This window comes from Aythya ferina (genome assembly GCF_964211825.1).
Source record: "Aythya ferina genome assembly, chromosome: 3".
NCBI classification, from domain to species: Eukaryota; Metazoa; Chordata; class Aves; order Anseriformes; family Anatidae; genus Aythya; species Aythya ferina.
The window spans coordinates 45,689,779-45,712,282 of record NC_140298.1 but is presented as its reverse complement, the minus strand read 5'-3'; the positions used below and the strand labels follow the sequence as shown (position 1 = coordinate 45,712,282).

The window sequence follows — 22,504 nt, the reverse complement described above, 5'->3', positions numbered from 1 at the left end:
GGCAGAATCTCACTATCTGCCTTGGAGTGAGTGCAGATACTCATCACTATCATGCTTTATTTTATAAGATGAACCAGGGCCAACTCACCTATTTCTGAGATTACTTATTCACACCCATTAAGACTTGCAGCTTTCAATTCACCACTGTGATTGGAAACAGTTATGTTTGTCACAAGAATCACATGAAGTTTCATAAATTTCTGCATTACAGGGCTCAATAACCCATCAGGATTGCTAGACAAATTTCTGAGCTGTGTATAGATTACCATGGAAATTTAAAACAAACTGCACTTCTCAAAGGGAAAGTATATTTCTACTGTATCTCAACTATTCTCTGAAAACAAAATGAGGAAAAAATTATGTTCTAATCTCAGGAGAGATTTTTGCAAAGTTAAATGAACTGAAACTAGTTTTGCCTCCCGCTGCTGCTTAGTGGTAATAAATAGTTTCGGGGCAACACTCCCCCTCCCAAAGTTGCATCCTCGTTTCATTGTTTAGATATCTATAGGCTGGAGGTTATTTTTACTACATCCTGTCAACAGAGAGAGGACAAAACTGTCAGGAAGAGGATGCATTAAGCTTTTACATTAACCGCTGGTAAAACTAGTGCTTGAGAGCCAGATATTTACTTGTTCACACAAGCGTGCCGTGTGTTGCTCTTTGGCTTCACCACATTAATGCTTAGTTCATGTGACACGACAGATCCTATGACCTTACAGACTTATAGCTCAAAGACAGAGAATCACATTTCACTAAAAGGACTTGGGAAAGGTTCCTAGTTTTCCAGATTCTAGTCTGGAAAAACACGGCCCATGGTGTTTATGGCAGCAAGTTCACATGCCAGCCCTGAATCATTTGCCTGGGCAGCCCAGGGAGCCACTGCACTGGAACACATAATTCCAATAGAAAATTGATCTTCTGTGTATATCTCGTGCTCACAGAAAATAATGCATTCTTGCAAGTTGTAGTTGGAAATGTTTTTAAGTACCAAGGTCCAATTTGCTATCAGATCCTCAATGATTTGCATCCAGCTAGAAACACACATGCATTACAAGCTCAGGCCTGGAAACATACATGCATCTGTAGGTTGCTATTATTATTTTATACAATTTGCATTACTACACAGACACATGACCAAAAAAAAAGTTCCCTTTGAATGAAAAAATTGATTTAAGAGGCCATCAAATTAGTCCAGGAACTCAAGGTCTCAGAGTGACGTTCTAATAGCTAAACCTTAAGCCTTAGCTTTCTTTGTACTCTTAACATATTACTTTTATATTCCCTGTAAAATGAAGTCTTGTCTCAGCTAGTAACATTGGCGTAGGTCCTGAAAACATATGTTACAATTTTAAATTCAAGTTCTAAATTTTATGTTGAAAGTCTTGCTTAAACATACCATCAGATGAAGTGATATTACAATATATTTTTAAGTGAATAGAACTGGTTTGGAAAGGAATAGCATTACTTTTTGGAGTTAGGGTAGTAATTGTAGTAAATACTATCATTATTGAAGAGTTAAATAGAGGATTATTATTATTTTTTTTTTTTGCACATCTTTAATGCTTTGTAGTGATAGAGCTACAGAAATGCTCCTCTCTCCAGTTCCATATACTCTAGAGTTATTAACACTGCATTTTCGGAAAAACTGACATGGGCCATGTATTCCCAATAGTTAATCAAATAAACATTTATGTCTGTGCAACCATTTCTTCCAACAAAAGCGACACAGTGGATTCTAACTGAAATAAATAAATAAATAAATAAAGTCTCTTGGCTTGGATTCATTGTCTAAGCTTTGGGAAATGCAAAGTACATGAACTGTGTGAAAAGTAATGTGCAAGTGAGATTTTAAGAATTATTAACTTTTTAATTACCAAATAATAAAAACATGATCTGAAAAAAAATATATGGATAACAACCCAGAAACGCTAGTGATATTTTCTGGCTCATGGCTGTAGCCCAGGCCCATACAGCGGACGCCATAAAGGGCAGACTCTTTTAATAATGTACTTAAATTCTTAAATGGCTATTTGCCATTGATGCTCTGCTGAGTGTGCTACAAAACAGCAAATCTAACTTAGAAAGGACAGTATTAAAATTGGGACAAGAAGTTTGCTAGGCTTATGTCACTGGTGTTTTAGGTTTGATCTAAAATGGCAAGCTTTTGCTGTCCTAGGTTTTTCATTTGTGAACACAATAAATAGAGAAATGATGCCCAGTACACAGATGTAAAGTAGAGCAGCCACAGTCCTATTCATTTTGCTTCCCTCTTTCAGGGAGATGTTTTATTGCATTCCTCTGTAACACTGCTGGTGCAAACTGCATGTTCACTGCTGGACTTTGCTAGCACAGCTACGCTAGAATAAGGGACGACCTGTGGAGTAGCTATCAGTTGCAGGATTTCCAGCCAAAACCTGGAAACATTGAAGGGTATTAGCTTTCCTCAGTTCAAACTCCACATCCACAGCAGTAGTTACTAGTTGTGATTCACCACACCGCACCTCAGGGAGGACTGAGGCGGGGGCCAAGATGTGCAAAGTACAAAACCAGCTGGTGGGAACAGCTGCTGAAACAGTCAGAATAGGGTTGTGGTGTTTTTTTTGTTTTGTTTTTCTTCTTTTTATTTATTTAGTTTTTTTTCCCTAGACATCCAGCACTTGCTATGCTTCTGAGAAGAGTTTCTCAGTTCTGTATCAATTGCTTATTCACTCCAGCCCTCTCCAAACCACTGTTCCTCTGCCTTTTATTTCACTGGACCTCCTTTCCTCCTCTCTGCCATCTTCTTCTCTTCTTCCTTCTCTCATTTTAAGATATTACATACTTTTAGAATATGAGCTGACATGAAGAGCTCCAAAAATGCAAAGTTTGCAACATAGGACAATAAGATTTATCTGCCTTAGAGAAACCAGGACTCTTGACCTTTTACCTTCTTGTTAATCCTCAGTACAGATTGCCTAGTACAGATCAGACACTATCAGAAATTAATTTGGCCTTCCGTGTGGATGTTGCTGATTCCAAGACTGAAAACTTACAAAATATGAATATAAATAAGTTCCTTATGAGCACTTTCTGAAAAATCAAAGCTTGAGGTACACTAGTGAAATAGTTAAGAAGCACAAAGACCCCTGCTTCACTCCTGCAGACTTGTGTATATATGGTCTCATCAATGTGTATATATGGTCTCATCAATGATGACATGCATTTCTACAAGATAACAGACTTAAATCTCCAGTGCTCTGAATCCAACAATACTCATAAATAAATGTTCTGTTTATATATAAACAACTGTAAAATAATATTTTTTTAAATAATTTGGTTTAAAAAAAGAATACGGAATTATTCCCCATTTTAGAATAGATATGAATGGTTTCTCATTATAAAATGTCATTATCTGTGCTGCCTTCCTTCTTTCCAGAAAACAATACCTCTTACAGCTTTTTTAGTTTTCTTTTTTTTCTCATGTTTGCTCATGAGAAAAATTTGCCTGAAATGAACATATGTCTAACTTTAAGAATAAAAGACAGGATGAACAATGTTACTGAACATTAAATAGGACATACGATGGATATTTTCTATCAGTGTATTTTTTCCACATGTGCTTCTAAACAAGAAATATGACTAATTGCAAACAGAGAAGAGAAGACAAAACACTAAAAAATTGCTTGGCAATAAAAAACAAACAAACAAACAAACAACAAAACCTAAGCAATATCCATAATTCCAAAAAGAGGTTACCAACAACCAGAAGTTTAGCCCACGCAGGTCTGTTGGAAGGATGCTGGAGAAGAGAAAGACAACTTATGCTCATACAGAAGCCACAGTAGGTTTTGAATCCAACCCTAATTTACACAGGATGTCCTTCCATGGATGACCTGAGACCTTGACCCTCAGGGCCTGGCAGATATAACAATGGCAATTAAATATGTTTTTGCTTGCCGCCATTTGCTCCATCTCCCTCAGAGTGCTGACCCTGTGCTGGAGGCAGCAGAGCAGGTAACACATCCACCTGCCTCTGCCCTGGTTTACAGCCTGGCATGTTGGTGCCAGCCCTGTTCCATCCATCACTTCAGTTGGCACACCAGGCAGTAACCTGCAGGCTGCCAAAGCACATCCACCATTTCTTCCTGCTGCTGCGAGGCAGATAGCACACCATGGGAGCACCTCATCACCCCAGGTGGCAGAGGCACACCTAGCAGCACACGCCAGCCAAGAGCTGCCATGAGCAGTACTTTGAAGCAGGGTCCTGGTGTGCATGCACAAGTACATGGCAGTGCTCCATGTGCACATCCCACCTGGCTTGGACAGAAAAGATGATGGCTGAGCGAGGGCTGTAGTGAGGAGAAGAAGAGGTGAAAGGCTCCTCTTTTCCCTCCCAAGCCAATCTGTTGACTGGGGTTTTTTGGGCTGTTCAGGGTCAGTCCTGTTAATACAGAAGAAGCCAAAGCAGGAGGCGGCTTGAAACAGTATCTTACTAAGTTTCTCTTACTCTTCAGTTAGATAACATTTATCTCCTGCGTAACATGAAGGCTAATCTCCCCTCCACCAAAGCACACCGTCTGGCAGAAGGAGGCTGCAGCACCCCAGGGCTGTTCTCCTGACCAGCTTGTGACCAAGACGGCAGCTACTGCAAAGCAAACAAAATTTCAGCTCTGTTTTGGCCTCTTTCTCTGGTCATGCTAACCCTAGTTTATTAAAGGCTGCTCCAGGGAACAGAGGGATGTTCTGTCCACTTCCTTTCTCTCACAGACTGGCTGCACTGTGGGCAAACCTCTCCCTCCTTCCCCCCCATCTCTGTTGTTCATTCTCAACCCTCTCTCTCTCTTCTCCAGATTTCCTCTAGGCCATACACCATCTGTCTAAGCACTCTTTCTCTTTATTCACCCTGTTGCATTCTATTCCTTTTCATTCTATGATCTATATTTAGTTGTTTTCCTGTTTATACACCCCTCCAGAGAAGGGTATTGTTGAATGTGACTAGTCAGGAAGACAAACAAAGCGGTTAGAGCACAAACCCTTTCACAGAAGGGTAATCAGGATGAGAAGCCATACATGATTGGGTAGGATATAAAACTTTTCCCTGGTTAATCAGAAACAGAGATCTGAATATAAATCCATAGAACTCCTTAGAGCAGCCAGATCAAAGCCAAAGAACACCTAAGCAGGAGAGGAAACAAAAGCAATGAAACACATCCAGATTTTTTCTTTTCCAACACAATATTTTTATTATTTTTTTTTCCATTAGTAAGATTAAGCAATTTGATTTTGGAAACCTTATAATATTGCTGTCTCTTTTCTCAAACTACCAGGAGTCCCTGAGTGTGAATCTTGAGCGCATACATGATGAAAACTCTGGGAAAGGCAAAAATCTTATAGGCAAGAACAATGAAAAAGCTGGCTACCACAGGTCAGACATCAGGACCAATGAGAACACCTCAGCCCATCATGGTGGGACAATAAATAATTAATGTGGTGTGCACCCATGAGGAGACTCTGTCTGGTCTGAGTGGCACATGCACAGCAAGTAAGCTCAGTGTTCCCCATCTTTAAGTTCCTTCCAGGAATAAGTATCTTGTGAACATGGGGTGGAGATAAGCATTGGTTGTGAAATACAACAGACACTAACACTGGCAAAGCTTGATTGCACAGCTATTCCCCTGTGAGAGCTACTTCCCACTGTGAAATGGAGCAATTTGGGTAAAAAGAAATGTCTGGAATTCTGTTTCACAGTTTAACCATTATAATCATTTAAATATTTTTTATTAGTCTTTAAGATAGTAAATGCACTGGCAGCACAAGCAGCCAAGGGAGAATGTTGGTTGCAAAACACTGGTTTCCCTGATATGACCACTTATAAAAGCAAAAGCAGAAGAACTTTATAAAACATCAGAGATCTTTGAAAAAAACTCCACAAATGTACGTGACTAGCGATTTTGCATTAATTTTTGCAGGGTCACATGTCACTACTGAATAATGTGGATTAGAGAATACCTGTGCAATGGTGATAAAATCTCTCAGTAGTTAAGTCTTAAATAAGAACAAGGTTCTGCTCTTGCTGAATAGCAGCCATCCCCTGACTAAAGGGGGTCTACAGCTTTTGCTACAACACCAGAAGAGAGGACAATGGGAAAGGCTACAGATTGGGAATGAAGGCAACAGAAGGATCACAGGAGTTTCAAGGAAAGTACACTTGCAGCATGACATGCTCTTCTGAGTTTGTTTGCTTCAATTAGTGGCAGCAATTATTGTTTACATGATATTTAAATACACGGAGGGAAGTGGCTTAATGTACAGGATGGGCTTCAACTGGCCTTTATTCATACAAGGCACAGTGGAACATAAGATGCATCTGAAGCAATGAGCAAAAAGATGATTTTATTAGCAGAGATTTTCAGGGGCAGGAAGAGCCTCTTAAAGAACAAAAGAGAAAAACCTACACCTGTGTTGAGAGAAGATGATCTAGAAAAATGGCTCCATCATGAGAACAAACAGGAAGGAACAAGGCCAGAAATTGTTTGGTCATGTCCTGAAAATCACTGTGACAAGTGCTAATCCTCAAACAGAGAAAAAAATTAGTGATACAGTACCATTTCTGAGGAGTCATCTCCATGAAAAAAAAAAAAAAAAAAAAAAAAAAGTGAACTTTGCAGTAATTTTAAGTTTGAAAGGAATATCAGAAGCAAAAATCTGATTTTCTCATCTGTTTGGTGTCCAGCAGAACTAAACAAACCTCCACTCTGAGTCAATGAGAGGTTGCGCATGGTATTATGAGATCAAACTCTAATCCTCTTAGTAGCATTTTCCATGGAGAAACTGACATACTATATGTATTTACATTGTTATATGCATTATTCATATAAATTCTATGTACATCCACATAAAATATGGCTATAATTGCAGCATAGTCCTTTATATAGGGTATAATCTGAATCCTGTTCAAAAATTTCCTAAAAAGGAGTAAAAGTAGCATTAGGAATTTGCTTACATTGTCTTTGTTGTGAACAACAGAACAGACTGTCTGACAAACAGATGCGTCTAATCTGCTGGTTAGCGTAAAACATTTATTGTACAAGCCCACATTACACCCTCTCTCTCCTGTATGCATTGATGGCTCAATGTCTCATTTGTAATTCAGAGGCAAAGCGCAAGGAGGCTGTACAAAGCAGGTCAGTTTTAATTCCAGGTTGTGGGGCACAGTTATATAGCCAGAGCTTGACTAAGAAATTTAGCAGCTCTGCAGTGTGACCATGCAGAAATCTTATTTTTCTATTGACATGTCCAGCAATTATTGGGAAATGTCAAAACTCTCTATATAGACACACTTGATTATTCAGCATGTAAATATAAGACATCAAAGTACCTAAGCAGTGTGGCAGTGTGTAAATATAGCCTTATCCAACAGAAGTTTGTAGTAATTATAATTATTTCAAAGGTAACACAAGTGAAAAACAATATTCTTCCTAGGCTTGCTTGCTCCAAAGATTCCTTCCTGAGGACTCATCATTACACACTCCAAAGCCTCTCTTACCAGACAGTCTAAATATTCACTTGCATCCAGATAAATGAATTATTCATGTCAGCAGAAGCAACATCAGCTAGCAAAACAGGATGTTTTAAGCAAACACTGGTGCCTTATTATAATTCTGTACTAAGTATTCTTCTAAAGCCTAGTGAGCTAATGCACTATGATAATTTTTCTGATAAATTCTTGCTTTGGTAGCCTACATTTTCTATTAATATCTATAGGATGGTTAAAATAATTCTACTGATAAATCAGTCACTTGATGTTCAGTTCTGTGAGTTTTTTTCTTCACAAACTATAGTACAATGCTGCTTCCCGTCCACCACCTCCTCCCCCCCCCCCATCAGTACACCATACTATAAGTGGCTCCAAGCAAACATTTTTAATACTTCAACAAAAAGATGATCACTGGACTCAAAAGAGAAGAATGTCCAGCATTAAACTATACTGCACACTGCTTATCTCAAAAGCATCTCAGTAACCTTGACAAAATACTGCTACTAGTTACTTCTGCCTCAGCCATTAGATTAGAAGTAGGAATTGCTAAAACAAAATATCCTGCTTATTTTGGATTATAGGAAAACATTACTAAAAGGCCACATTGTTATGGTAAAGTCATGATGGGAGTATTTCTAAGCCCAAATATTTATACAGGTAATTAGAGTAACCTACTTGCTTCTGCAGCAAATCTAAATAAACACCTCACAAAAAACCCTAGCTTGCTTCCTGGCATTTAAGTGTAGAAACAGTTCTGTAAGCAGTGCAACAATGAAGCCCAGCTTATTTTAATGTTCCCCCACTTTCTCCTGCCGTCTCCCCCTCTGCTTGGCTTGTTTATTGGCCACACAGTATACTTCCACTCAAGTTCCTGGGACTAGTAAGGTTTTCTTGTCTAGCCTCTTATTTTCACAAATCTTACATGAGCATTATGTCATTAAGAACACTATTCTTCTGTCTGCATCTGTTGAATTTGACAATGGTTCAAAAGCAAATGACCAACGGTAGAAAGGACAACAAGAAAACTGAATCAAGTTTCATTTCTTTAGGGCACTAGGCTAAAAATGGATCTAAATCGACAATTCAGTTTTTCAGTGATTTCTTGTGCTCATGTTCATGCAATTCCTTTCAGATAAACTACAGACACACAGCATACTGACAGATCACTATTTCAGAAAAGTAAAAGAGAAACAATATGAGAATCTGACACTTCTGTCTGCATACAGTAAAATTGGTCTCTTCCTGGGTACCAGAGGATCTCCTCCTTCCCTTGGTCAGGAACTTCAGCAGCTCAAAATTCACTTACTTGCACTGTACTTAAACCAGATAGAGAGATGAAAACTTTCCATTAATATAGTCTTGTTGTAAACAAATAGCAAAGTGACTGCTACCAATAGTTTTACTGTTCTTTTCTCATATGTCTTGAAGATTATTCAATTTAAGAGGTAAGAACAAACCACTTTATATCTAAAATCCTATCTGTTGGGCAACGATTGGAATTGCACTGAGAAGAAGGGGGATTCCAGATTTAACTGTCTCAATAAAGGGCCCATATAGAACATCGTGATTTCAGACACAGATATGTTACCATCCTATACCTACAACCAACTCAACCAGATTTAATCCACCAGGTTCCCAGTCTCAGCCAGGGGATGGCTCCCCTTTAGACATCTGTTTATGAAGATACCAGTTTTGTGTTAGATCTGAAGTTGGTAATAATTTAGGATGTACATAAATCAAGTCTAAAGCCAGAAGACAACATTTATTTGGTGTAGTCCTTGTAGACAACTTGAGGTCAACAGCTAGAAGATATACTGAAGCTGAGGAGTATTTACCTAGGGTAGGTTGCCAGTGACTTCTGTTACATCTTTCATGTTGGCAGGGAGGAAAGAATATTGATGTAACAATGACAATGCCACTCTGGTAACATGTTAAATGTCACAACAAAAGCAACACATTTTCTTCTGACTCAGATCTGATTCCAGGGAGTAAAAGCAAAAACAAAACAAACAAACAACAGAGCAATTTGGATTCACTTTTCATTTTGCTTTGGACTGCGTAGGTTTGAACAGACAGGTTTAGACTTCATAGCACTTCATTTAAAAGAAGAAGTAGCCCTCAACTACCAGGGTAACGTACTTTGAATGGAAAAAAAATTTATTGTTTGTTAACCATACATGCCTAAATTAATGCAGACTCACTCAAAATTGTAATGAAATTCCCAAGATGAACTACACAAGCTTACACCTTTTAGTTGAGATGGATGATGATGACACAACTGAGCAGAAACCATGCAAAGCCATTAGACTTCGCATGAATTCACACATCTGAAATGACAACATAACAGCTGATTTTCACTTTGAGGTTTTTCATTCAAAGTTCAAAAGAAAATTCAGAGGATGCATACCAGAGGAAAATGGTAACATGGATAGCTTTATTTCATTCTTTTCCAAAATACTGTAAGACACTATAGCAACAGTGCTTTAAAAACAGAGTATGGTGCTGTGAAAATGGTTCTGTATAGACCTAAAATCTCAGACAGACGTTCATGCTCAATTGGAAGCTGAGTTGAGTCAGAGGTATGAAACCCTGGTGCAACAGGGCTCACTAGGAACTTTTGCTTCTGCTCCATCTGAAAGGGAAACAATTGCAAGATGTTTGAACTATATAAAAGTCAGAACATAGAGACATCTGAAGAGAAAAAGGTAAAGACTACACGTATCAGGGGGACATTTCTGAGATATGTAGTAAGCACTGTATTACGGATTTGTTTTGGAGCTGTCTGGCCATCATGCAGCCTCCAAGCTGAGTGTCTCCTCTGAATCAGCACTTCCTAACATAAAGCTTTGTTTTTACTGTTGACTCTTGAGTCACCTCAGTAAACTGAATGTGGAAAGTCTCAAAACAGAGATAGTGCAAGAACTGCAAAATTATGGGATTCCCATTGTCTGACACTAAAGCATAAATAAAATAAAATAAAATAAAATAAAATAAAATAAAATAAAATAAAATAAAATAAAATAAAATAAAATAAAATAAAATAAAATAAAATAAAATAAAATAAAATAAAATAAAAGCTGAGTCAGATGAATGACTGGGAGAAGGAATAAGATGGAGCTGTTACCTTACAAAGGAAGTATCTGAGAAGGCAAAATTAGAGTTTCAGTATATACTAGGATCCCAGAATCAAGGGCATGGTGTATGGAGCTCTGCATTTGTGTGGTCCAGCCATGGGAGTCTACACCCCAGTGCACAGCATATTCCAATCCTCAACCTTTATTTATGGTAGGAAAGCAAAGCTTCAAGGAAAAGCAAAGAACCATATCGCAGGAATGCAGAACAACTCGACTTCTTCTCAGAAACAGGAAAATGGGGAGTTGATGTGCCTCCTTGAAGTGATGATGTAAAGTCCCAGGCAATGACAGGTCTCTGGTCACCAGAAAGATAAATGAGTGCTTATAGACTACAGTGGTACTCCATGAATACAGCTGTATTCTTATTTCTATCTCAGTCCCATGAACATCACACTAGCAAAAGAATTTAAAAAGCAAGGGGAAAAGGGCAAGCTTTCTCTTGGCTGTGGTGTGCACAGTATGTTAATTTTTTTCTAAGTACACAGTTTCCTGGGGATGGGTTATAATCACTATGGCTGTGCATATAGAAAACAACCAGGAGGAATAGATGTCCACGGAAGAGACAGAGAAAAAAAAAAAATCAATAAAAATCAAGTGCTGAAGAGGGAAAGAAAAAATCCAACCCATTTTCTATAAATAAGTCTCTTCAAAAAGCTGTTTTTGAAATGACCCAGATTGTCTGCATTAGGAAAGATTACATTTTTAATCCACTCATTTGAACATACATTATGAGAAAGATGGAAATATTAAATCCAAAATTTAAGAACTTTCTTATAACCCAAGGGAAAAACTTCCCTAAAAAGAAAGATGCCCAAGAACAACTACTGTAACATTACAAATGTCTGCCTGCTATAGTATTTCTTTAAATACAAGCACAATTCAAATGAATTTTATGGCTTTTATAAGCCTATTACAAAATGAGAAAACACTTGTGAGCCAAGCAGGGTGAGAACAGGTAGTTGGCATAATGCACATGATTTTTCTAAGTAAACTTCCATCCTTTAATAGATATCAGTATCAGTTTTCAAATTAAATTGCCATGTAAACTTTATCGTGGATTTTGGAGAGAATATTTTCAAAAAGACAATGAGGATAAAATGAACACCTTTCAGCTGATAATCACTATAGGTGGTGTATGTTTTGATAGAAATGACAGTCCTCAGTAAGGTCACTTCCTTAATTAGTTGTTAATTAATAAATTAATAGCATTCCTGCAAAGGTCCTCTTTGGGATTTCCCATCTGGGAAAAAAGAAATTTGTTAGCAACATTACAAAGCACCTGTTGTTGAGAATGCTTTTAGAAATTCATTTCATCCTATTGGGCTATAAGATGTGTTTTTCAGCACATGGTCTTTCAGAGAAAAGTAAATATAGAAAATTTCTCTGTTGTGCAAGGGTGCAGTAGCATCAATGGCAATAACAGCTGTGAGAAGGACAAAGAGAACCTCTGAATGCTGCCATATTTGCACTGGTGGAACAGAGGGAAGTAGGTGAGGAAATACTGTACATCTACTGTACAGGTGTAGTAAACTCTGCTGCTCATCATCCTTACCAGCATTGCTGCTCAATGTATTATGAAGTGATATTAAGTTTTTCACAGAAGTGTGAACAAATGCACGTACCATTTGATGTACATGTTTTGTAAGGATTCTTCCATTCGGAAAATGCAAAAAAAAAATCACTAGGAAAAGTTAATCCTCATGGGAAAATGGCTTCTACAGCTCTGGTAACACTGGCAATTTATATATAATATTGTACAACTGTCCTTTTTTTTTTTTTTTTTTTTTCCCAGCCTTGAGCAAATATTCCCAAAATGCTCATCATAACACTCAGGATCTAAGGAAGGCTTGAGTTAGGCACCAAACTAAGGCTACTGCACCTCTGTAGTTTTTAAAGGAGAAAAAGTCTCTCCTCACTCCCCCCAGTTTAGTTGGACCAAATGTCTGCTTTAGTAAGTCTGCATATTTTTTTGCTTTAAATTGTGAAGCAGTTTTATTACTTTAAACTGGCATGCATCATAAACCCGGATAACTTTGCATCAATGCAGAGACTGAGAGGGATTATCTGATACATGTTTCTGCTGGGGCTTTCCTGCTTTCACACAACACAGCATGTTTTCTGTGTAGATTCACATAACACCCACCCATCCACTTTTTGACTGTCTAAATACAGAGTCCCACCTTTGGGGAAAAAAATAAAGAAAATTTGTAAAAATGCAGAAATTAGAGCTAAGATTAACCACCATACTTTCTTTTCCTCCTTTTGTGCCTATTTTACTTGTTACCACATTCAAAGAAGATAACTCCCCAGAGTTTGAGAGTCTGGAAAACAAGGGCAGACACATCTTCAGAGAGGCGTATAATCTTTCAAATTAAGGCTCTGCAAACTGTTTGAAATCAGCTAGAAAATGCCAAGATTTTCATATTCTTTTGTATTGCCACTACCTGAAAATCACGCACAATTTGAAAACGTCTTGGATTGGATATCTTGATAACACTGATTTAATGAAATGTTAAAGGAGTTCATTTCAGAAGAAAGAACAGTGGTTTTACTTGCCGGAAAAAGCTTCAGGTCTTTTTAACATAGTGAAATGTTATTAAAAAAACATCTGAAGTATGTACTATATAACATCTGTGCACATTTAGTAATCAAAAATTCAAATTCAGTGATATGAAAGATCTTTAACCGTGTCATGGAAATAATCCAATATAAAGCCTTGCTTTCAGATAACAGTTTAGTTAGAACTGCAATGCATAATCATACAGGAAAAAATAGATACTGTGCAGACTAGCATATCCAGCAGTATTTAAGCTATTTAGACAGATGACTTTAAAATGGACGCAATTACAACATTCACTTGCTGTCCCAGGCATTTTCTAGTCACAGACTAAGATTGTCTCATACAGGAAAGGCGGGTGTGTAGATGTGCTGATGCAGAAGTTAAAGGCAAACATATCTGCCAGGGTCACAGAGCCTGTCCATGAGTTGCTCTCAGCAGAAATGGAGAAGACAACATTGAACTGCTGCAGGATTTTCTTTGTTACTCACTAGCAAAACAACAGAAATTTCCACTAAATAAAATAAATAAATAAATAAATAAATAAACTCTGAACCCAAAAAACACAAACACTCACCCAAGCGTTTTACTTATTTGTCAGGAAAATTACTTATATAGCCATGAATGTATTATGGGGGTTTTCTTTCATATCTATCAGTTCTTGCCAGTTTGCCTATAAATTATATAGCATGTTGGGCCTCTTAGGAAACAGACAAATGAGTTATTCTCTATCCAAATGTTGGACTGAAATACCAGCTCTGGGGTGGCTGGGCTGACAAATGCCAAGAACACATTCTATTTCTCCAGTGTTACCACCCCAGAAGAGCTCAACTCGGGAGCACATTCTGTAATACACAGTTCTCACCACCACCTAGCTCATTCACCGTGCATGGCACACAGAAGCCTGTGCCATACTGGTAGCTGAAGGAACTGATGGATTCCTCCTCTCTCAAAAGGAAATACAGATTATTGCTGCTTTTACATATCAATAATGAAAAAGAAGGAAAAAAAAATAGGGATAGGATAAAGCTTTGTGTCTGGAAAACATCTTTGCACCAATTTGTATATGGAGATGTCTAAGGCTCTGTCATGTTAACAATGATAGAAAAGACTCACAAGTTCAACACATAATAAGTCTTTTTCACAGCTTTTAAGACCAACCTCTAATATTTCTTTGGAACAGAAATTTAGTTTTTTATTATGCTCTACATGTTATTTCATTGCTTGTAGCAGAAACTGAAGCCGCTACTAAATCCTGTAGATTTTAAACTGATTTTCCATACAGACTTAAAAATATCTAATCATACCAGTTTATCCTTGAGTTCTACAGGATGTATGTATATTAAAAAAAAAAAAAAAAAAAAAAAAAAAAAACACAACATAAAATTCCAGGCTCTGAATATATATGATATGTGCATAAAACTTATTCTACACAGTTACCTGAATGTCAAAAAAAAAAAAAAAAAAAAAAAAAAAAAGCTCTTTTCTTGCCTACCATTGCTCCCAGCTCCCCACCACTTTATACTCACACTGTAACAGGCTCCAGCAGACTGATCTCCCGGCACCCAGATATTCTTAGGGCTGTCCCATGCTGTAGCACCGGGCCAACCTTCAGGTTGCACATGCCACAAGAGGGTACTGCAAACTTGCCTGAAGGTTGGTACTCCTGAGAGCAAGCAGACCTGTGCAGTCTCCATTGTGTGACAAGAGGTACAGGACAATGTAATAGATAAAATCACACTTGTTCCCCTTCCCTTCATGTGACCTTCAGCTTATTCATAATGATGTTGGAAGAGAACCATTTACTGCCCTGGGCTATTCATGCACACATCCAAATTTGGCCCTGTGGTAATGAGGCACAACGTGCTTTAATTACACCTGGAGTTCATATGAGCTTATTTCATAGGATATCTGTTGTTTAACTAATTATTACTCTTATTGGAAATGCCTGCCTTCTGCACATTCAATTCTTTGAGCTTCCAGTATCATTGGACTCCTAGCACTCAGCTAGAGGACAGCTTGAGGCTCTGCCAAAATTCTGATGCTGGCAGTATTTCTAGGCAGTTTAGGCAAGTTGGATACAGGCTGTTCCACTAACCTGCATCACCTTGTACTGCTGACTGAGTGCCAGACTAACAAACCCCAGTAACACAGCAACAAAGGAAGGAACTAACTCAGGGCAGTTAAATGCTCTCATTCCAATTGTAGATGGCAATGCTTTCTTAGGCTAGATAAACTGTAGTGCTACACGTGCTGAGACAGTCCAAACTCTGAAACGTGTAATAGCTCCACAAAGCAATTGTAAAGACTGACTCAAGGATTACAAGCGTTGACACACCATCAGGAGCAGCACATTTCAAAGCAGCAAGAGCAATTTCACAGCTAAAGGATGGCTGCTCCCTTCAGTCTTCCAAAGCCATCCTGTGGCCGCCTCATGCTCATGCATGCACCCACTGAGGGAACCTACACCCCACACTATCTGTGAACAAGGTATTTCCCTGTGCACGAGTGGTAGCTGACTGCAAAGTCCTTGAATAGATGCATTGCTGGCCTCCTTATACATCCTCAGTCAGGAAGCTAGAAGATAGATTCGGTGGTCCAGTCATCCTTTTCCATTTCCTGAGACTTTGTTCTTCAGGAAGCAAAAACATAGCTGGTGAGAGCTGATGGTATCACAGACACACACACCCCTGAGTGCAGAACTAGCTGCTGCTTCCCCGCAGTACTGTGAATCTTTCTTAACAGGGCATACTTCTACAGAATCGTTGCAGAAGTGAGACCATAAGTCTTGTTAAGTGAACAACAGGGACTAGCAAATATTTAGGTTACAAGTATTTCTACTTCAGTAACTGGTAAGTTCTTTTGTTCAGATTTCTGTTTTACTTGAGAAATATTTCCAGTTGCCTGCAAGGACACAAATGCAAAACAAATGCACAAAACTAATCCTTTCCTGACACTAGCAGGAAAAAGGTTATTTCAAATGCTACTGATAATAAAAATAAATGCAGGAGAGCTCAGACCCCCCGAAGCAGACTTCTTGTACCACAGGGTCAGACAGCACGTAACATTAAGAGCTAAAACCTAGAATAAAACTATATATTTTCCACTTGCATGAAACCAAGTTAGTTCCAATTACTGCTAGGCGGGGTGTGCATCCACCCGGTTCACCAGGTCCAGCTCTCATCCTCCTGAACACCCACACACAAGTAACTCCAGGCTCTGGGAACCGCAGCATTACCTGCCACACACAGATGCAGTGAAGAGGCGCTGGCCTTTCCTTGTCATTTGTTTCATCATTTGCTCATGGCCAGGACCCAACATGTGCTCACCATACCACTGTGTCATCACCAGTGGCATAAGGCATGCACGCGTACATCCTCTCAGCTGATCAGACCCATCCCGCAACCAAACAAAGTTATCTTCTGTTACAGGGGAGGGTCAGACTCACACAGGGTCATGATCTTGAAAGTCCCTAGCTTTCAGGAAGGAGGAAAAACATTTTTCTCACTCTACTGCAAAGACCGAGAAAGTGGACCCGGAAATCTTGTAAACACACAAAAATTCTGCTTCAAAGAAAAGGACACAATCTGTTTTGCGGTTACAATGAGTAGGACAAGATGACACAGGCTTAAATTGCTATAAGAAAAAATTGCATTAGACATTAGAAAAGCTCTCAGACTAAGGATAGCATTGTAAAATAAACCTCCTAGGAAGGCTGTGGGGCATTTAGCATGGGAAGTGTTTAAAAAGGGACCAGACAAACATGTTTGGTGGAATAGTTGAGATATAGCTATTATTGCCTAAGGAGGAGGGAGAGTCCAGATCAAAGTTTTTTAGATCTGTCCAAGTCCCATTTTTTTATTTTTTATTTTTTTTTATTTTCTTTCTGTGGACAAGTTATCCCTACATCTGCCTGCTTAATTTCCATTTTCTCTAGCTCAGCACAGTTAATTTGAGGCTTGGGGGAAGCAGCACATAGCAAGCCTGATGCACAAGATACTGTTTATTTGGAATGAAGTCAGAAGTATTTGGAGATTTTTGGAGCAATTTCTTCATTACAAATATGTAAGTATGTGAGTAAGCTCTCTTAATGCCATAACAATATAAATAGGTAGACTTCTGTCAAATAACTTGAACAATCACATAGTTTCCATCTTAAAAACAGGGAATGTTGGACACAGAGCTCTGAACCACATGTAATGACACAGCAACTTAAAAAAATGAATCTGGAAGTTAGATTTCCTGGCTCCTCAAGTGACCTGTTTGATGGACTACATGCTCCTCCTGCTCTCCTTCCCCTGCCTTGCTTCACTTCCCCACAACCAGGCAATGCAAGATTACAAGAACTGCAGCATTTCCTCATAAAAGTCTTGCCTGCAGCTGGGGGAAGTCAGACTACAATAGCATTGGTAACTTCTGCTATAACAAGGACACACATCACAAAAATTTTAATTACCAAGGGGGAAAAAAAAAATAATACTAAAGCTGCCTCAGGACTTGCACCTTGCAGAACTGATCTTGGACTGCTAATCTTCATCCCTCTTCTTTATCTTGCCTCTTTCTGTCTAACATTTGACTGAAAATATATTCCTCCACAAGATGATTATCTATAAAAATAAGAGAGAAGTCAGAATAAAGGACTCACTACTGATAAAGAACAGTATTGCTGGACAAGTGCAGAAGAGTTCACACACATTTGCAAGTGAAGCATTGATCCAGCCCACTGTGCAAAAGGAGACGGCTAGCTCAGCATTTCCCAGCCTCTTTCATAAGGCTGCTGTAATTTAAACCATTAGGAAATCAGAATACAAAGTGAAGATTAAAACTCAAAAGCTCTATGAACAGAGTATCATAAAGCTAGGGCCTGTCCTTCTGCACTATTCCTTACCAGACTTGATAGTCTTATTTCAATTTCCTACACAACAGCATTGGAAGCCAAGGAGGACCACACTCTTGTCACCCCCACAGGAGGTCTAGCCTCTCACAGCTGGCTGTGTTGAGAGAGGCTAACTCAAATTTAATTTGGAAGCTGATTTGGAAAAAGTTTGGTAGGCCCCATTTATCGACGAAACAGAATTTGGATTCACCATTACCAGTAAAACAAAACAAGAATTAAAACCATTAAAGAATAAGTATAAAGATTTAAAAATGCACTAGGAGTGGAAAAGTCAAGAAAAATCTCCAAAAAGCATCAATGTCAGTGTTTTAATTGGTCATTTTATTTTAAAAAGGCTTTTGCGTCACTGGAATAAATACAATCAAATTCTTTGCATGCTTAAGTCTTTCCTAGCTTATTCGAATGGCATAGTTAACTTTTGATTTATAAATCAAGGATATTGCTCACTGCTATAAGATGCATTCCACAGGGGCTCAAAGTCTTTAACAGAGCCACACTGTGCATACATTCTCCTAATGGTTTCACATTTATGTTCATCAACACTCAGCAAGAACCATAAACAAAGCCCGTCTCTCGGATGCACACATGCAGTTCCCATTGACTTCGTCGGATTTTCAGCTGACTTCAATAAGAACTCTGTGTGCACGCAGAAGGGCAGAACTTGGCTCTGCATGTTTAATAAAATTACATCACTAGATACCTTATAAATGAAAGGCAACACAGGCCATACTGAAAAATAACAAACTGAAAACCCAAAGTGTGGCCAAATCAGTTCAAATTTCAGCCAAGTTTTCCCAGAACAATAAAAATGGCACACGTTTTAGGCAAGATAAAATAAAAGCCCAGCGATATCTTATTCACCAGAGTGTGCTCTGCCTCCTTTAGCAGGACTAAGTGGAAAACCTATCTACATGAGGCAATGATCTTGTTGTCTCAGATGGAGCAATGATATTGGCATATGAAATGATTAAGTAAAGGTCAAGTTACAAGCTGTGATTTGCTAAGTCATTTCTGCTTCTGTATCCCTGCTCTGTAAGTTATGAAGCTCATTGCAACTGGATTTAAAGCATAGCAGAATACCACAGAAGAAAAAGTAATCAATCCTACAGCATTAACAACTAATATTCTATTATTTTGAACCTACTCCAGTAGTGGTATTTTAAAGATTTCAAACGCTTGAATCCAGAAGCATCTGTCTTTATAGACGCTTCACCCCTCTTCATGACCCCCAAAAAGAACAGCATAACAAAAATCCCACACAACTTAGAAACAGCATTCCTCTTCCAAATTTCAAATGACATCTAGCAACACATAATTTCTGCCAGGTATATTAGCTAAGGCACACTAAGCAAAGCAATGCCACATGTTTTCTCCAAATTTCTTCCCTTTATTTTACTTTTACTCATTCCATGATGTAATAACCTGTGCCTTTTTACCGCCTCTTTAAAAATATCTACCTATTAGGATGAAGAATATCCTGACTTCTAGAAATCTAACTACCACCAGGCTTCTTTGCACTTTCTATTTGGCTGACAAACTCTCATTAGCCTGCAATTACGAATTTATACACAAAAGTACTCAGAGATGGAAATCACAGAGGGGGCTTGATGTTCATGTTTGGTTTTTCCCCTCTAAGCAGGAACATCTCTGATGATTTTCACACTTAAATAGCAGAACAGATTTCATGAATCATTTTTTCTTCCTGGTTGGAACAACCCCTATTCCCTGTTGCATTATAATACTGAGTCACTTTGCATAAAGTTGGCTATTACTGCCAAGCCAATGGAGAGAAAAGAGAAGTGGATGCTCTGAACTTACATGTGCAACAGGATACGTACCAGGATGCTTCTTGAAGCAAATTATTTTTAAATATATTTAAAATTACTTTATAAGACAACTCTTGATCTCATGTAAGGAAAAACTATATCAGATATTGAATGTAGATGTCCAGTGTATCTAATATAATATTGGTGATCAAAATGATGCTAACCCCTCCCTGTTCCCCCCCTCAAATGAAGTAAAGGTCTGGCCAGTTACCATTTCTGAGTTGCGTTGGTTATCAGCACTATATTATTCAGTAAGTTAAATAATTATTGTGGTGAAATCTGTTTCTCCCAAACTACAGCATCATCGAATTACTAGTTATGAGGTCTGGTAGGGCTCTGCTGTCTCAAAATCATCTCCCCTTAACGTGGCACCCTGAAACTGACAGCCCGTGAAGACACTTGTCTGTCTCAGGAGAACTCCTTCATGCAACTCAGCGACTCCAGATCTATTTTCTGTTGGCTCTGATGGAGCATGAGCCTGGTGAATTTATAGTGCGTTACAAGAACATCTATTTCGGCTTAGCCTTTGCAATTTGGGGTTCACAGCATATCCCCCTCAATCCTGGAGGGTTAGGGTTGGTGGAGCAAGGGAGCGCTAACAACTGATGTCAACTTTAACTTACTAGCTTTAAATTTATAACTCAGTGAGTGAAACAAATTTAGGTACCTTACAGGATCGTTTTTAAGGAAACTGATTTTAAAGAGTTAAGAAAAAAAAAAACACCAGCCCCAAACTCTGCTTTTCTGCATGTCCCATTTAAGCAATGACACATGAAGAACTTTATGTCCAAACAATTACCTAGTACTTTAAATAGGACACCAAGGGAATAAGATTTTAAAACGTATTCACACAGTATGAAACTAATCCTCCTCTTGGGAATACTGGTGCAAATCAGAGTAACTCCTCGGAGGTCAGCTGAAGTACACCAGCATAAAACAAATGTGAGACAGAGGAGAATCGGGCCCCATCTACCTTTATTTTAATGCAGAGGTTGCAGATCATCTGCAATGATAAAATGAACAACATAAATAAAACTGACATTTATTCAATTGATCTCACTTCCTGCCGACTATTCACAGCTCCAAATATAGGGCTGAAGAACAATGGTTCAAGGAAGAGAGGCAGAAATCCTGCTTCTACCCCATTCACACATTCCTATCCGCCAATACCTCCAACTTGAACTGCTTTTAATCTCCTGATACTGCTGAACTGTTTTAGGTTTAATTTGGCATTGCTCCCCAGCTCCTGAAGAACAACTTCTCCTTAGAATAAAATAAAAAGAAAATACAGGATGCAGGGAAGAGATGTGTAAAAATCTGTGTAGCATGAGAATCTATAGAAAAACAAGCAAGAAAATCTGTCTTGCATACAATATATATGCAAGGCACTAGCAAATTGACCAATTATTTGAAAATCTAGCACTAAGAATCATATGCTTGCAGGGGAGGAAGACTGAAATATAAGGCTATTACAAGTCATGCTGCCATTTGTGCTAATTTAAGTGAATATGTAATTATTTCCTACAACTTCATGATGTCCTGAACCAGCTTCCTCCCCCTGTGCCAGGCTGATAAAAGGATCCTCAGCAACACACTATATATATTATGCAATGTATTGAACGCTACCAAGGAAAAGCCCTGAATTACACTGAAACAAAGAACATCAGGTGCGAGCAGCAGCACCTCCAGGGAAAGACCACCTTTAACTATTTACTGTGTCAGCAAAGGCAGACGTTCTCTTGTACGAATCTCTGCTAGCAGCAAGTAATGGTATTTGCTACGTATAACAAAGTTACCACGGATTTTACCTCAAATCTACTTAGGCTCGAGCTCTTCGACCGAGACTTCTTGCGGAGATAGACAGAGAAGAACCGCCGCACCGTGAACTTCTTCATGTTCATTTCCATTGCCCCGTCCGAGCTCCGGTGCGGAGCACGGAGGAGCTGCAGTGCCGGAGGAAGCTAGCACATCCCAATTGCCTCCTATTTATATCCACAGGCAGGAGGAGATCCTCTGGAGCCTCCGCTTCTCTTCATCCAGCCGGGCTTGGCTAGATGGGCGAGAGGTGTGCTGCCCTGAGTGCGTGCAGTGCGCTGCTTGCTGCCAAAAGGCGTTTCACTCCGTCCGTCTGCCTTCCCACTGTTTACATTTCAGTGCTGCAAGCCTAACTCTCTCCCCACTCCCTCTCCCCCTCGCCTTAGGTCCTACTACACCCAATCAGGCTCTGCTGCTGCTGCATGCATAATCAGCTCTGGCAGATGACAGCTCCCCAGTCCCAGGCGTAGCAGGTTTGAGATAAATATTAGATGCATCTGTGGCTTTGTACTGCCCTCCTCTCTCAGCCAGGCTTTTTCGATTTCCTGGTTTCTGAATCACATGGGGAATAGGCACATGCTGCACTTCTGTTTTTAGCCCGGAATTTCGCTACTGCTATAATTACTGAGGGCTACGGTGGTCAGATCTGAGAAGAGGCGAGCTCCTGCACCAGAGCCTCTCCTGAGAGAAGGCTGAAGGACGCCATGAACCCACTGTCAGAACAGGAGGGTCTGGACCTCCTCTCATCCTGGGGACTGT

General features: G+C 39.1%; 1 protein-coding gene across 10 annotated transcripts in view; it reads right to left on the bottom strand.

Moving 5' to 3' along the window:
* The window catches only part of RPS6KA2 (ribosomal protein S6 kinase A2), a 303,450-nt gene that overhangs the window by 150,894 nt on the left and 130,052 nt on the right, over positions 1 to 22,504 (bottom strand). Inside the window, exon 1 of one of the 10 annotated variants that reach the window (XM_084513719.1) lies at positions 21,739 to 22,260. The exons of the other annotated variants lie outside the window; for them this stretch is intronic. Within the exon in view, the coding sequence (XP_084369845.1) occupies positions 21,739 to 21,837 (99 nt within the window). The 5' untranslated portion in view covers positions 21,838 to 22,260. Of the gene's footprint in view, positions 1 to 21,738; positions 22,261 to 22,504 lie in introns of those variants that run through there. 10 annotated transcript variants of the gene reach the window in all.